The 18,124-nt window shown below is 37.2% G+C and overlaps 1 protein-coding gene across 3 annotated transcripts in view; it reads left to right on the forward strand.

Moving 5' to 3' along the window:
- Positions 1–18,124, forward strand: part of LOC140604881 (A disintegrin and metallopeptidase domain 3-like) — a 101,971-nt gene that overhangs the window by 75,157 nt on the left and 8,690 nt on the right. For all 3 annotated transcript variants that reach the window (XM_072776549.1, XM_072776547.1, XM_072776551.1), the window contains 3 exons: positions 3,828–3,914; positions 5,984–6,098; positions 11,183–11,345. In XM_072776549.1, the coding sequence (XP_072632650.1) occupies positions 3,828–3,914; positions 5,984–6,098; positions 11,183–11,345 (365 nt within the window). The remainder of the gene's footprint in view (positions 1–3,827; positions 3,915–5,983; positions 6,099–11,182; positions 11,346–18,124) is intronic.

Raw genomic sequence — 18,124 nt, forward strand, 5'->3', positions numbered from 1 at the left:
AACTTGCTCTTCCCCTGTCCTTCCAGGTGGTCTTCTCAGGGAAGGGCCTGCTCTGCTGATTCTCAGGTGTGTGCACCTGGGGGAGCTGCCCTGCCCTTACCAGGTGCATGGCTCAGTGGGAGCTGTTTATCATGTGAGGCCCAGTTCCCCGGTGGCCCCGACCCTCCCAGGCACAGGATGTCAGGAGGAACAGCAACAGTGGCAGCAGCCAGCTCTCCATCCCTAGAGTCACCTCCCGTAGTAACTACCACAGTCTCCCAGTCCGCACTGGCCTGGATGCTCTGGGGGCGCCCTGCGGTTGGATCATCCTCGCTGTCCTGTGCCCTCATGGCTTCCGCCTCCCCTGGGCGGGATGCAAGATCCTGGGCTGTGTCCCGCATGAGCCTTGGAATGCAAGGCCTGCACTGCAGGAATTGTGCTCCCTGGCCCGCAGCCCCCTCTGCCTGGAGCCGCTGCCTGAGCTTCTCCCCAAGGCCCTGCCCTTTACCCCGCTGGGCCTGCAGTGTGTCGCGCGCTCTCCCCCCAGGATGCACCTCCTCTTTTAGTGACCCCAGGAACCACTCCCCCCTGCCCCCCTGGGATCCTGCCCAAGTTCCCTGCAAGCACTTTTCTGTCTGAGAAGATTTTTAAAGTTCTTGCTTCTCCAGGCCTGGGCTTTCCTGTCCTGGAGGCTGTCGCTGCCTGACCTTAGCCCGGCTCCTTGTGGGGCCCCCTCCCCCACTGGTTTCTTTTTTATTTATTAATTTATTTTCCGTCTTCCTACCTTGTTAGAAGTGCAAACTCTTCTCTCGGTAGTGTTCCAGCTGTTCTCTCTTTAAATCTCAGGTCGAATTCATAGGTTTTCAGGATGATTTGAAAGTTATATAGGTAAGTTGGTGGGGACAGGTGACTTGGGGACCCTACTCTTCCACCATCTTGCCACACCCCCTCAAGATGAAGAATGTTTAAAAAAAGTAATGAGAGTGAAACCATATCTTACCTACAGGGAGAATACAATTAAAATAACGATAACAATTGAAATAAAATCATATGAGGATGAGGCATACGAATGCCACAGAAGAATGCCATGCTGGTGTGTCCTACTGCCCTGTATGACCACTCATCTCACCATCAGTGATTCTCTGCCTGGGAAGGTCTGATCACTAGCTTATGCCCATTTGACTAATGTGCCCATGGAGGGAAAAGAAGGAAGTGAAGGAGAAAGAAAAGGGAAGAGAAGGGAAGGAAAGAAAGGAAGGAAGGGAAACTGACTCTTCCTACTTGGTTCAGTAGGAACTTTGAGCTGGCATGACTTTTTACTCCCATTTTATTTTTAATTAAAAAAAAAACTAATTTACAGCCTTATCCATGTGACAGGGACTTTTCACAAACTGTCTTCATTTGGGAACTGGCCATTTCGGCTATGGTACATCCTGTAGTTTAATTGGTTAGGACTCTCCTAGAGGACAGACCACTTGAAAAGCCTAAATTCTATATTCATCATTAATTCAGTTGCTTTAGGAAACAAAATACCTTTCTAAATTTTCTTCCTTGGGATAAAAAATGTTGTGTTGGCTGCATTTTGTAATTGAGAGAAAGGAGAGGCAAGTGGTGAACATGAGAGCTAACTACTTCTGTGGTTCTGTGGACAGACTTCCATGGACAATTCCACCTGTTAGCCTCCCTGCCCAACCTGACTTTTTGGGTCTCCTTCCTCTGCTTTTCCTTATTACTCTGAGGCTGAAGCTCCTCCAGAGCATTGTGAGGCTGATCAACTAGGCTCTCTCTTTTATCATTGCATTTGATGTGGTCGCTTCCACACAGCATTTTATCCACCAGTGGCCTTCATTTTATTTCAAAACCCCAGGAAGTTCTTAACTCTCTCATCTTCTAATTGGCTTGTTCTGATTCTCCTTTACTCACATGAATTAGGAAAGGGGGAACAATCGTGACTGCCATGTCTGTGAACTTGAACTGGAATTATTCTATGATTGTTTAGAAAATTAAAGATACACTTTATTTTCATCTGTTATTCTACATTATTCAGTTGATTTCAGAATGGTTGGAAAAGAAAGACTTCTTACCTTACTCTCATTAAATGTGGGTCCTTTGTAAAAATTATCTTGTTAGATAAGAAGAGAAAGAGGGAGAGGGGAGACTTTATATCTTACTTATTAACACAAAGAAAAGTATGTCTCTCTTACTAATCACAATGAAATTTTAAATACATATGTATTTTTTAAAAATTTTAAAAACATATGTATTTAATACTGTAATATATTGAGTGAAAAGTATACTACATGGAGATAAACATTATTCTCATAATACAAGTTTGCTTAATATTAGATGTGATAGAAAGCTTTTTTGATTAAATAAAATCTTAAAAAAAAAAGACTTAGAACAGGTAAAGAGTTTCAGTGATTTCTAGCTCACACAGGTAGGCTAGGACAAATACATCTCAGCACATTCATTTTACACTTGAAAAGGGGTATGTTTGAGACATTTAATCATCCAAAATGAGATAAGCTAATCATTGAATAAATAAAAAAAATTATCTGCCTTTTTCTTACTCATACCTGGGACTATATAAGAAAATATGCTTATATAATCCAGGTATTTCTCTTTAGGAAATATGTATTTACTTATATTGCTTTTTTTTTCCTTTGAACTATGATGTGTCTGCTTCTGTTTGACACTATTTGTGTCTCTTGTTCAAAGAAGGAAGTCTTGTGTATTAGTTTATATTCAAAACATCATCCCAAGGCTATGTACTTTTATAGCATCTCTTGTTTGCTGTCATTACAAAAAAGCCACCTATAAATTGGTCTGTTTACTTGAAGGAAACTGTATCAGAAGCATAGGTCTTAACTTTTCATAGCTTATTTTTCCCTTAAGGACAACCAAGTGAAATATGACTAGTGTATTATTGCCACAGTGACAATGTTTAAGGAGAATGAAAATGGTTTTGTCAACAGGTAAGATATTTAGGGTAAATTAAAATTTGGATAGGGGAATAAGCACTTAAAGTCTACAAAAAAATGAAATAAATAATCAGTAAAACAATATCTTGTGTTAGTGAAAATTTACTATGTGCCAAACATTGCTGTTATCCCTTTATGTCTAACAAATTACTTCATCCTTATAACCTACATTTTTATAACCTATAGTTTTAAAAAAATTTGGGTATCAATTATATTCCAAATTCAAAGATGGATAAACTGAGGCAAGGAGGGTTTAAATAATTTGTACTAGGTCACACTGCTAATGTGAAAGAGAAGAAAGATTATCATTAAAGTTGGAAATAAATCTAAAAATGACAGGAACATTAATATTTAACATTGATCTATAAATATGTGGCTCTGAGACTGAAGTAGTTTCTGCACTGATATTGCCTCTGTTAGTCACTCATGCATGATCATGAAAGAGTACATTTATTTTTATCAAATATAAGGTGAGGTTAAAACATCTTCAGAGGGTCATTCTGAGTATATATTATAAAAATGTATAGAAAATGCAAAGACAGATACTAGCTTATTACAAATGGTCAGTACAAGTTGGCTATATTTGTTCTTAGGCCAGTTAGTATCAACTAACTTACAGCTCTGCTGCCTCATGGGGAAATAACTGGTATCTCATTCTCAGAATTTTATATGGTAAAGTAATAACATGCCATTTAGACTTCAACTTAATTTTATTAGAAGGAATAGATGTCATGAAATCCAGATTCATATGCTTTGTATGTGTGTGTATATATGAATCTATCTTGTGTGTCTAATTTTTGTACCAAGTATAATTGTGCAACTCTTGACTTTACATTTAAATTGTTGTTGGTTGTTTTAACATTTTAGTATTGTTTTGATGGACTCTGCGAAGACATCAATAACTACCCAAATAGACCAAATTGTGAGTCAGAAAAAAATTGCAGTGGACATGGGGTATGTAATATTTCCTCTATTTTCATGTATAATGTTTAAAATCCATGTCAGGGGCACCTGGGTGGCTCAGTGGTGGAGTGTCTGCCTTTAGCTCAGTTAGTGATCCCAGGGTCCTAGGATAGAGTCTAGCATCAGACTCCCTGCAAGGAGCCTGCTTCTGCCTCTGCCTGTGCCTCTATCTCTCTCTGTGTGTGTCTCATGAGTAAATAAGTAATATATTTTAAAAAATAAAATAAAATCCATGTCAGTAACTTTTTCCAAGGTGGTAATAAAGTTTGGAATTATTCAATGTAGAAATTTCCTTTAGAAATTTAATAAAGTGGATTCCATTCCATATACATATACATATGATTTATGTGTTCAGGTTATTATAGGCCTCATGAGCTAAAAAAACTTTGAACTTTGTACAAAAATGCAGCATGAAAAATACTCCAGTATAAAATTTTAGAAATGGGTTCATTGAAGATTACAAATATATATTTATACATGTTTATATAAATTTTGCTTGTAATTGAATGTATGTGTACTGATGTTTAAACACACTATTTATATTGCACATATTGTTTATATTACACATATTACTTAAAATCTAATATTTTTGTGAGAGCAGTATTTCTTATCCATCCAGATCTTTCATCCTTTAATAACTTCAATTTACTTCCATGTATGTCTCTTCCAAACTATATTTGAAAACTCATTTACCAATGGACTTTAAGATAATGTCAAATTTTTACTTTACTAATGTAAATAATGGTGTAATGGACATTGTTATATATTACCCCTCACACAATTATCTGATTTCTTAAATTGCTAGCAATGAAATACGATGGGTCAAATTTATGCAGTTTAAATTTTCATAGATATTATGTTTTTTAGAAATACTATACTGTTTTTGCTTTCACCCTTATAGATAAAAATGCATTTTCTCAAATTTTGGCAAGACTACATTCTCAGTTTTTAAAATCTCTTCTCACATGCTAAATCTATTGTTAATTTACATTTAATTAAGAAATTAAGATACAGTTCTTAAGCATGTATGGTCATATTTACCATTTGCATTTCTATTTGTCCATCCATTGTGAAAATATCTACCAGGGAATAGAAATTTTGTAAATTTAGTAAATTTTCCAAGCCTGCATTTGGCTTTAACTTTTTGGCTAATATCTCCTGCTATATTGATGCTTCATATTTTATATAATAATCCAGGAAGAAAGTGACCTGCCTACATGACTTGTATCAAATTTTCTCCCAAATCACTTACATGTCCTATTATTAACAGTTTCTTTTGTTTCTTTCTTTTCTTATTTAGTTTAAATTTAATTTGCTTGAATCTATTTCTAGACTCTTTCTTCTGCTTCTGACCCTTTTGATTCATCCACCAGATCACATTTTTAAAAAAGATTTTATTTATTCATTGGAGAGAGAGAAAACCATGAGCAGGTGTGAAGAGCAAAGGGAGAGGGAGGAGCAGACACCCTGTTGAGCAGGGAGCCCAATGTGGGGCTGGATACTAGGACCCTGAGACAATGACCTGAGCTGGAGGCAGATGCTCAACAGATTGAGCTACCCAAGTGCCCATCCACCAGATCACATTTATAGATATTTTATAGCCTTCCTACTTCTAGCAAAATACATTTTGGTATCTGTGTCTCGTTAAGCAAGCTTTTTCCTTTATGTTTTTTTTCTCCATTTTTTGTAAAAATTGGCTCTTATAACAGGCATATTTTAAAACCTAGCACAATTCATTATATATATCAACTTCCACTATTTTATAATTTCTAGCTTCATAATTTCTATGCCTTTGTAGAATAAGACATTTTCATTGTATCAGCTAGTAATCTATTGTTATTTTAAAATACAAGAGAAAATAAGAGGAAGTACCTATGACATTGAAAAGATATTACAAAATATTTATTATATTTTAAAAATTATTTTCCATATTAAAATAAAAAGTATAGTATATGAAGTTATATTTTAATAACTTACATTGACCAACAGTCACAAATGATGAATTTAATGTTTGCATTTTACCTAAAATGATCTAATTTTTTGTTTGGTTTTGGTTTTAGATTTGCAATGATAGGCTTAATTGTCACTGTGATGTTGGATATTCTCCTCCAATTTGTCTCCCATCACCATCATCACCAGGAGGAAGTTATAATGATGGATTTTGGCATCCACAAAGTTAGTATCAAGATCAGTGTGCTTCAGTAGTGATTTCTGCACTTAGAGAAATAGTCTCCACTGACTGTGTGGCTATTGAGCACATGACGTTGATGGTGCCACTATAGAACTAAAATTTCCATTTTATTTTACTTTATTGAATTTAAATTTAAGTGGCCATTTGTGGCTAGTGGCAATTAAACAGTACAGCTCCAGATCATACTATCAGTCAAAATTTTGCATATGCTTTTAAGTTCCAGTCAAGAAGTGAACATGCTAATAGGCCTTCCTTTAATTTAAACCATACTTCCCAAAACATTTCTGTTTATATGGCAGAGTTTTATAGATAAGTATGGTTAAATTACAGACTAGGTAATTGTTTTATTATATACTCTGTATATTCCAAGGGTGTTAACTATTGTGATGTGCTAGTTCACAACCAAGTTGCATCTTTGAAGTAGACCATCCTATTGAAAGATATGGATAGTAGATGGTATAAAACATTTTTTAATGTATTTGGTGAACATTCATGAACATTAACTCATGTTCTTCACAGCATTTTCATTTTTTCTAAATATTATGTTAAAATTTCATAATGGTATAATTCCCTATGTCTTTCCATCATTTGCATTTTTAACTATATATTCTGTGTGTGTGTGTGTGTGTGTGTGTGTGTGTGTACGTATAGATATGTTGCAAACTGGACAATACATTTTATATTTGCCTTAAACAGTCAAAAGAAAGTTAAAGAATTTTTTATATAAATATTCCCATTTACCCACGCATTTACTGTTTTTAAGGGCTTTTCAACTCTTCCAGCACATTTAAATTTCCATGTGGGTCATTTTCTTTCTCACTGAAAAAAACTTCTTTTTTTTTTTTTTTTAAATGTACCTTGTGGTGACCAACTGTTTTAAGCTTTTGTCTTTAAAATGTTTTTAAAAAATGTCTCAAATTGTGAGGTGTATTCTAACTGGAAGTAGAATTCTGCACTGAGAATTTTCACTTTCAGCAGTTCAAAGATTCAATTATATCTTTGGTCCCAATGTAGGTCTTTCATCCATTTTGAATTTATTTTTGGGTATGGTGTCAGAAAGTGGTCCATTATCATTCTTCTACATGTTGCTTCTAGTACTCTTGACACAATTTGTTGAAGAGGCTGCCTTTTTTCCATTGGATATTCTTTCTTGCTTTGTCAAACATTAGTTGACTATATAGTTGTGGCCATTTCTGGATTCTCTATTCTTTTCCATTGATGTATGTATCTGTCTGTGTGCCAATACCATATTGTCTTGATGATTACAGCTTTGTAATAATGTAGCTTAAAGTCTGGAATTGTGATACTTCCAGCTTTGTTTTTTTCTTTCTTTCTATTTTTTTTCTATTTGAGAGAGAAAGAGAGAGAGAGAGAGAAAGAGACACAGAGAGAGGCAGTGGGAGAAGCAGACTCCTTGCTCAGCAGGGAGCCCAACATGGGGGCTCAATTCCAGGACCCCAGGATCATGACCTGAGCTGAAGGCAGATGCTTAACTGACTGAGCCATACAGGTGCCCTTCATGCTTCCCCGCCCCCCCCCCCCAAGATTGCTTTGACTATTCAGGGTCTTTTGTGGTTCCATACAAATTTTAGAATTGTTTGTTCTAGCTCTCTGAAAGATACTCTTGTTATTTTGATAGGGATTGAATTAAATGTGTAGATTGCTTTGGATAGTATAGACATTTTAACAATATTTGTTATTCCAATCTATGAGCATGGAATTCTTTTCCATTTCTTTGTGTCATCTTCAATTTCTTTCATAAGTGTTCTATAGTTTTCAGAGTACAGGCATTTCACTTCTTTGGTTAGATTGATTCCTAGGTATCCTGTGGTTTTTGGTGTGATTGATTGTAAATGGGTCAATTCTTTGATCTCTATGTGATTCTTCATTATTGGTATATGGGAATTCCACAGATTTCTGTATGTTGATTTTTATCCTGCAATTTTGCTGAATTGGTATATCACCTAGCAATTTTGGGGTGGAATCTTTCAGATTTTTTACATAGAGTATTATGTCATCTGCAAATAGTAAAAGTTTGACTTCTTCCTGGCTGATTTGGATGCCTTCTATTTCTTTTTATTCTCTGATTGCTGAGGCTAAGTCAGTACTATATTAAATAAGAATGGTAAGAGTGGACATCATTGTCCTGTTCCTGACCATAGAGAAAAAAAGCTCTCAATTTTTCCGCATTGAGGATAATATTAGCTGTGTTTCTTTTTCTTTGGCTTTTATGATGTCAAGATATGTAGCTGTGTGTCTTTTGTCTCTAGCCTTTATAATGTTGAGCTATATTTCATCTATCCCAACTTTGTTGAGAGTTTATCAAGAATAGATGCTGTACTTTTTTGTCAAATGCTTTTTCTGCATCTGTTGAGAAGATCATGTGGTTCTTATCCTGTCTTTTATTAATGTGGCATATCATGTTTATTGATTTGTGAATATTGAACCACCCTTGCAGCTCAGGACTAAATCCCACTTGATTGTGGTTAATAATTCATTTAATGCACTGTTGAATTCAATTTGCTAGTACCTTGGTGAGAATTTTTGCATCCATGTTCATCAGGGATATTGACCTGTAATTCTCCTTTTTAGTGGAGTCTTCATCTGGTTTTGGAATCAAGGTAATGCTGGCCTTGTAGAATAAGTTTGAAAATTTCCTTCCATTTCTATTTTTTTGAACTGTTTGAGAAGAATAAGTATTAACTCTTCTTTAAATGTCTAGTAGAATCTCTCTGGAAGCCATCTGGCTCTGTACTTTTGTTTGTTCATAGATTATTATTACTGAATCAAATTTTTTGATGGTTAAAGGTTTGTTCAAATTTTCTGTATTTTTTCCTATTTCAGTTTTAGTAGTTTGTTTCTTTCAGATTGCCCAGTTTGTTGGCATATAATTTTTCATAATATTCTCTTACAGTTGTTTACATTTCTGTGGTACTGGTTGTGATCTCCTCTCATTCGTGATTTTATTAATTTATTTGGGTCTTTTTGATATGTGTTGTGAGGGTTTTATCAATTTTAGTAATTCTTTCAAAGAACCAACTCTTAGTTTTGTCAATCTGTTCTACTTTTTTTGTTTCTATATCATTTATTTTTGCTCCAATCTTGCCAGTCCTTTCTGGCCTCCTAGTTGTCTGTGGATAGGACTGATGCTAGCCTTATGTTTCTACCTCTGTAGATTAAGGACCTCTTGTCCTTAGCTGCTTTTAGGATTTTTTCTGTCTGAAATCTGCAAGCTTCACCATTATAGTTTGAGGTGTTGACCTATTTTTATGGATTTTGAAAGGTGTTCTCCGTGCCTCCTGGACTTGAATGCCTGTTTCCTTCCTCAGACTAGAGAAAGTTCTCAGCTAGAATTTACTCCAGTGTATACCTTCTGCCCCCCCCCCTTTTCTTTTCATCTTGGATCCCAATTATTCTAATATCATTTTGATTTATGGTATCACTGATCTCACACATCCTTCTCTCATTTTCCAGTACTCGTTTATCTCTCTTTTCCTCAGTTTCTTTATCATTTTATCTTCTATGTCACTGATTCTCTCTTCAGCCTCATTTATCTTGACAGAGCCTCAATTTTTAATTTCATCTCAGTAATACCCTTTTTGATTTTGATCTGATTAGATTTTAGTTCTTTTATTTCCCCAGAGAGCAACTATTTAGTGTGTCCTATGCTTTTTTCAATCTAGCTAGTGTCTTTATAATAGTTATTCTGAATTCTAGCTCTGACATTTTTACTAATATCTATAGTTATTAAGGCTCTGGCGGTTAGTACAGCCTCTTGATCTTTTTTCTGGTGTGAGTTTTTCCATCTTGTCATTTTGTCCAGAGAAATACAGATGAATGAGAGAATAAAGTACAAAATACAACCATGACCCCAGCAAAATATACACTAAACAAATCAGAAGAGATCAAAAACCAAGAAGAAAATAAGGAAAAAAAGAGAGAATATAATCAAATAGGTAGACAGAACAGGGTGATACACTATGTCCAGGGTGTATTTTGGTCTGTTGTTACAAAAAACTAGATCCCAAAATTGTAAAGAAAGGAAAACATAGAGACACAAAAAAAAATGAACGTAATAAAAGGGAGCCAAAAATGAAGAATATGCATATAAAAAGTAAATGTAAAAAAGTCTTTAAAAATAGTTAATACTAAAAAAAAAGTTAATACTTATGTTGTTTATGGTAACACTGAGCTGAAAGCCCGCTCCTGGGCTCACTGATTGCAGCTGGCTCCCTGGCTCTGATGTTTGCGAACTCTGCATCACTAAGGGACTCCTATTATTTCTGTGACCTTGGGGAACTTGAGACCACACTGTCCCACCAGGGATTCTACCTGGCTTCTCTACCTGACTGCCTCTCAGGCAGGGATGTCCCTTGCCAGAGCAGACTTCTAAAAGTTCCTATTTTGCAATCTGCTGCTATATCACTTTCCCACAGCCAGCTTACAGAGGCTCCCTCCATCTGGTTTATCTTCTGAACATCACCAGGATTCACTTCTTCATACTCCTACATTGTAGAAATGGTTGCTTTTCTATTTGTAGCATTGCAGCAATTCTTTTCTTAGATCTCTGGTTGATTTCACAAAAGTTCAGAATGATTTGATAGCTATCCAGCTGAATTCCAGAGACCAGATGAAAGTCGGGTCCCTACTTCTCCAGTGTCTTCCCCAACCCTAGAGTCCCTCTTTTATACTTACTCTATTTTTTAAATGAATAAATTTGAATATCAGTTTAATGTGTTTTAAGTAGCAGTCCATAAAAGGGTATAGAAAAATATGAAAATATATAGAAAGATTGAATATACATATAAAGATTAAATGTAGATTTATATTAATTATATATTGAGTTGACAAATATATAATACTTTATGGGGCATAGTCAGAATATTGGAAAACATTTTTATTTTTTTACATTTAAAAATTATTTATTTATTTACTGGAAACATTTAAAAATATAAACTTATTTATCCTAGGACTGTATTATTTGAATCCCAAATTTTTATATTTCAAATTACTAATAAGCTTTGAATATTATTTTTGAAAAAGTTAAAATGTACTTTCACATTTTCAGAGAAAAGCAACACCTTATTCAGAAAGCGACATGCTGCTCCTAAAAAAAATGGCCTCTTGATCAGTTTCTACATTTTTATACCTGTCCTTATTTTAATTGCCATTGTTGCCCTTAAATGGAATAAAATAAGATTTTGGAACAGAGAGGGATCAGAAAGTGAAGAGTAAGTAAATTTATTATTTTTAAAAGTCATATTAAAATCCAATTGTGGAAAAACTAAAATATATTTTAGAATATTACTAATAGGACTTAAAAGTGTTAAGTTTGGATCTCAGATGAATTGGGTTAGTATTTAGACATATTCAGTCTTGTTATATACCAAATTTTTTCCAATTTCATGTAGTAGTTATCTTGTTCTTATAGATATAGAAATAACTGAAGCTACTTAATAAATTCACAGTGCCTTTCAAAGTGAAAGCCATGTTGACTACAATTGCTTTAGTAGGCTCTGTCTACCACCTAAGCAACCTCTATTTTTTTCACATTGTGCCAAGGAGATTAATAGAGATAAGGAAATTTAATGAATAGAATATGTTGAAGTTGAGAAAAATATAAAAAAAAAACATTATAGCAAAGGGAGAATATGGATAAGACAATGCCCATTTTACACTTAATATTGCTCATGTTTCTAAAATTAGACTTAAGGTACTTGAAATGAGCACCACAAAAAGCCTAGTTAACATCTGTCTCCACACATAGTTACAAAATTTTATTTTTTTGTGATGAGGATTTTTAAGATCTATTGTCTTAGCAAGTTTCAAATATACAATATTTTATTATTAAATATAGTTAACATTATATACTCATGACTTAATTGTTTTGTAACCAGAACTTTGTATCTTTTGAATTCATTCATTCATTTCACTCACAGCACACCCCCACCTCTGGTAACTACCAATCAATTCTCTGTATCTATGAGGTTATTTTCTGTTTAAAAAAAATTAGATTCCGGGATCCCTGGGTGGCGCAGCGGTTTAGCGCCTGCCTTTGGCCCAGGGCGCGATCCTGGAGACCCGGGATCGAGTCCCACGTCAGGCTCCCGGTGCATGGAGCCTGCTTCTCCCTCTGCCTGTGTCTCTGCCTCTCCTTCTGCCTGTGTCTCTGCCTCTCTCTCTCTCTGTGTGACTATCATAAATAAATTAAAAAAAATTAAAAAAAATTAGATTCCAATATAAGTGAGATCATATGATAGTTGTCTTTCTTTATCTAGCATTTCACTTACACACAACTTTTTTCTTTACCATATCACTATACAAATCACAATTTTGTTTAGTCAGTGGATCTTTAGGGAAAAAAGAATGCAGAAATAAGGATAAATAAGTAGGTCTCATTGTTCTACGCTAAAGGAAAATGTCTCTGTTGCTTACTTGAGCAAATAAAGATAATATATAAAACTTCCACCAAAAAAAAAAAAACTCTCAAGAACGTGGACTTATAAGGAACATACCTCAACATAAAAAATACCATATATGAAAAACACACAGCTAACATCATCCTCAAAGATGAAACTCTGAAAACTTTTCCTCTAAGATTAGGAACAAGACAAGGATGTCTACTCTTGCCACTTTTTTAACATAGTCCTAGAAATCCTAGCCATAGCAACTAGACAACAGAAAGAAATAAAAAATATCCAGGTTGGTAAGGAAGAAGTAAAACTGTTACTATTTGTGGATGACAACATACTCTACATAGAAAAACCAAAGACTCCTCTAAAAAACTGATATATTAATTGAATTCAGCAATGTTGAAATATACAAAATTAACACAGAGAAATCAATTGTGAATCTATACACTAATAATGAAGTAGTGGAAAGAGAAATTAAGATAATTCCATATACAATTGGAACAAAAAGAATAAAATACCTAGGAATAAACTTAACCAAGGAAGTTTACTCTGAAAACTATAAGCCATTGATGAACAAAATTGAAGATGACACAAATTAAAAGATATTTCATGCTCATGGATTGGAAAAATGAATATTGTTAAAATATCCATACTACCCAAATCTGTCTACAGATTAAATACAATCTCTCTCAAACTACCAGTGGCATTTCCTTTTTGCAGAGCTAGAACAAACAATCCTAAAGTTTTTAGAGAACCACAAAATAGCCCAAAGAACCAAAGCAATCTTGAAATAGAAGAACAAAACTAGAGGTATCACAGTCCCAGATTTCAAGATATACTACAAAGCTTTAGTAATCAAAACAGTATGGTTCTGGCCCCCAAATAGATACATCAACCAATGGAACAGAATAGAGAAGGCAGAAATGAACCTAAAACTGGTCAATTAATCTGTGACAAAGGAGGCAAGAATATACAATGAGAAAAAAGGCAGTCTCTTCAATTAATAGCGCTGGGGAAACTGGACAGCTACATGGAAAGAAGAAAGAAAGAAAGAAAGAAAGAAAGAAAGAAAGAAAGAAAGAAAGAAAGAAAGAAAGAAAGAAAGAAAGAAAGAAAGAAAGAAAGAAAGAGAGAGAGAGAGAAAGAAAGAAAGAAAGAAAGAAAGAAGAAAGAAGAAAAAAAGAAAGAAGAAAGAAAGAAAGAAAGAAAGAAAAAAGAGGGGAGGAGCAAGATGGCGGAAGAGTAGGGTCTCCAAATCACCTGTCTCCACCAAACTACCTAGAAAACCTTCAAATTATCCTGAAAATCTATGAATTCGGCCTGAGATTTAAAGAGAGACCAGCTGGAATGCAACAGTGAGAAGAGTTCGCGCTTCTATCAAGGTAGGAAGACGGGGAAAAAGAAATAAAGAAACAAAGGCCTCCAAGGGGGAGGGGCCCCGCGAGGAGCCGGGCTGAGGCCGGGGCGAGTGTCCCCAGGACAGGAGAGCCCCGTCCCGGAGACGCAGGAGCTGCACCAACCTTCCCGGGCGGAAAGGGGCTCGCGGGGAGTTGGAGCAGGACCCAGGAGGGCAGGGATGCCCTCGGGCTCCCGGGGACAGTAACAGCAACTGCGCGCCCAGGAGAGTGCGCCGAGCTCCCTAAGGGCTGCAGCGAACACGGCGGGACCCGGAGCAGCTGGAGGGGCTCGGGCGGAGGCTCCGCGGAGGGGGCTGCGCGGCCCCGGGAGCAGCTCGGAGGGGCTCGGGCAGAGGAAGAGGCTCCGTGCGGAGGGGGCTGCGCGGTTCCAGGAGCAGCTCGGAGGGGCTCGGGCGGCGGCTCCGCGGAGGGGGCTGCGCGGCCCGGGAGCGCGAATCCAACAGCGCAGGCTCCGGAGCACAGGGCGCCGGGACACAGCCCAGGATCCCGCCTCCCCCGGGACAGGCAGAGGCAGGGAGGGCCCAGGACAGCAAGGACGCCCCTGCCCCAGCTGAGCAGATCAGCGGCCCCGCCCCGGAGCCTCCAGGCCCTGCAGACGGAGTTCCTGCCGGAGCTGAATCCAGGTTTCCAGAGCTGCCCCGCCACTGGGGCTGTTCCTCCTGCGGCCTCACGGGGTGAACAACCCCCACCGAGCCCTGCACCAGGCCGGGGCACAGCAGCTCCCCCAACTGCTAACACCTGAAAATCAGCACAACAGGCCCCTCCCCCAGAACACCAGCTAGACGGACAACCTCCAGGAGAAGCCAAGGGACTTAAAGTACACAGAATCAGAAGATACTCCCCGGTGGTTCTTTTTTTGTTTGTTTGTTTTTGTTTTTGTTTTTGTTTTGTTTTGCTTTTTGATTTGTTTCCTTCCCCCACCCCCTTTTTTTTTCTCCTTTCTTTTTCTTTCTCTTTTTCTTCTTTTTTTTTTTCTTTCGTTTTTTTTTCTTTTTCTTCCCTTTTTTTTTTTTCTCTTTCTCTTTTCTTTCCTTCTTTCTCTCCTCTCTTTTTCTCTTTTTCCCAATACAACTTGCTTTTGGCCACTCTGCACTGAGCAAAATGACTAGAAGGAAAACCTCACCTCAAAAGAAAGAATCAGAAACAGTCCTCTCTCCCACAGAGTTACAAAATCTGGATTACAATTCAATGTCAGAAAGCCAATTCAGAAGCACTATTATACAGCTACTGGTGGCTCTAGAAAAAAGTATAAAGGACTCAAGAGACTTCATGACTGCAGAATTTAGAGCTAATCAGGCAGAAATTAAAAATCAATTGAATGAGATGCAATCCAAACTAGAAGTCCTAACGACGAGGGTTAACGAGGTGGAAGAACGAGTGAGTGACCTAGAAGACAAGTTGATAGCAAAGAGGGAGACTGAGGAAAAAAGAGACAAACAATTAAAAGACCATGAAGATAGATTAAGGGAAATAAACGACAGCCTGAGGAAGAAAAACCTACGTTTAATTGGGGTTCCCGAGGGCGCCGAAAGGGACAGAGGGCCAGAATATGTATTTGAACAAATTCTAGCTGAAAACTTTCCTAATCTGGGAAGGGAAACAGGCATCCAGATCCAGGAAATAGAGAGATCCCCCCCTAAAATCAATAAAAACCGTTCAACACCTCGACATTTAATTGTGAAGCTTGCAAATTCCAAAGATAAGGAGAAGATCCTTAAAGCAGCAAGAGACAAGAAATCCCTGACTTTTATGGGGAGGAGTATTAGGGTAACAGCAGACCTCTCCACAGAGACCTGGCAGGCCAGAAAGGGCTGGCAGGATATATTCAGGGTCCTAAATGAGAAGAACATGCAACCAAGAATACTTTATCCAGCAAGGCTCTCATTCAAAATGGAAGGAGAGATAAAGAGCTTCCAAGACAGGCAGCAACTAAAAGAATATGTGACCTCCAAACCAGCTCTGCAAGAAATTTTAAGGGGGCCTCTTAAAATTCCCCTTTAAGAAGAAGTTCAGTGGAACAGTCCACAAAAACAAAGACTGAATAGATATCATGATGACACTAAACTCATATCTGTCAATAGTAACTCTGAACGTGAACGGGCTTAATGACCCCATCAAAAGGCGCAGGGTTTCAGACTGGATAAAAAAGCAGGACCCATCTATTTGCTGTCTACAAGAGACTCATTTTAGACAGAAGGACACCTACAGCCTGAAAATAAAAGGTTGGAGAACCATTTACCATTCGAATGGTCCTCAAAAGAAAGCAGGGGTAGCCATCCTTATATCAGATAAACTAAAATTTACCCCAAAGACTGTAGTGAGAGATGAAGAGGGACACTATATCATACTTAAAGGATCTATTCAACAAGAGGACTTAACAATCCTCAATATATATGCTCCGAATGTGGGAGCTGCCAAATATATAAATCAATTATTAACCAAAGTGAAGAAATACTTAGATAATAATACACTTATACTTGGTGACTTCAATCTAGCTCTTTCTATACTCGATAGGTCTTCTAAGCAAAACATCTCCAAAGAAACGAGAGCTTTAAATGATACACTGGACCAGATGGATTTCACAGATATCTACAGAACTTTACATCCAAACTCAACTGAATACACATTCTTCTCAAGCGCACATGGAACTTTCTCCAGAATAGACCACATATTGGGTCACAAATCGGGTCTGAACCGATACCAAAAGATTGGGATTGTCCCCTGCATATTCTCGGACCATAATGCCTTGAAATTAGAACTAAATCACAACAAGAAGTTTGGAAGGACCTCAAACACATGGAGGTTAAGGACCATCCTGCTAAAAGATAAAAGGGTCAACCAGGAAATTAAGGAAGAATTAAAAAGATTCATGGAAACTAATGAGAATGAAGATACAACCGTTCAAAATCTTTGGGATGCAGCAAAAGCAGTCCTAAGGGGGAAATACATCGCAATACAAGCATCCATTCAAAAACTGGAAAGAACTCAAATACAAAAGCTAACCTTACACATAAAGGAGCTAGAGAAAAAACAGCAAATAGATCCTACACCCAAGAGAAGAAGGGAGTTAATAAAGATTCGAGCAGAACTCAACGAAATCGAGACCAGAAGAACTGTGGAACAGATCAACAGAACCAGGAGTTGGTTCTTTGAAAGAATTAATAAGATAGATAAACCATTAGCCAGCCTTATTAAAAAGAAGAGAGAGAAGACTCAAATTAATAAAATCATGAATGAGAAAGGAGAGATCACTACCAACACCAAGGAAATACAAACGATTTTAAAAACATATTATGAACAGCTATATGCCAATAAATTAGGCAATCTAGAAGAAATGGACGCATTCCTGGAAAGCCACAAACTACCAAAACTGGAACAGGAAGAAATAGAAAACCTGAACAGGCCAATAACCAGGGAGGAAATTGAAGCAGTCATCAAAAACCTCCCAAGACACAAGAGTCCAGGGCCAGATGGCTTCCCAGGAGAATTTTATCAAACGTTTAAAGAAGAAATCATACCTATTCTCCTAAAGCTGTTTGGAAAGATAGAAAGAGATGGAGTACTTCCAAATTCGTTCTATGAAGCCAGCATCACCTTAATTCCAAAGCCAGACAAAGACCCCGCCAAAAAGGAGAATTACAGACCAATATCCCTGATGAACATGGATGCAAAAATTCTCAACAAGATACTGGCCAATAGGATCCAACAGTACATTAAGAAAATTATTCACCATGACCAAGTAGGATTTATCCCTGGGACACAAGGCTGGTTCAACACCCGTAAAACAATCAATGTGATTCATCATATCAGCAAGAGAAAAACCAAGAACCATATGATCCTCTCATTGGATGCAGAGAAAGCATTTGACAAAATACAGCATCCATTCCTGATTAAAACTCTTCAGAGTGTAGGGATAGAGGGAACATTCCTCGACATCTTAAAAGCCATCTATGAAAAGCCCACAGCAAATATCATTCTCAATGGGGAAGCACTGGGAGCCTTTCCCCTAAGATCAGGAACAAGACAGGGATGTCCACTCTCACCACTGCTATTCAACATAGTACTGGAAGTCCTAGCCTCAGCAATCAGACAACAAAAAGACATTAAAGGCATTCAAATTGGCAAAGAAGAAGTCAAACTCTCTCTCTTCGCCGATGACATGATACTCTACATAGAAAA

This window comes from Canis lupus, chromosome 15 (assembly GCF_048164855.1).
Source record: "Canis lupus baileyi chromosome 15, mCanLup2.hap1, whole genome shotgun sequence".
NCBI lineage: Eukaryota > Metazoa > Chordata > Mammalia > Carnivora > Canidae > Canis > Canis lupus.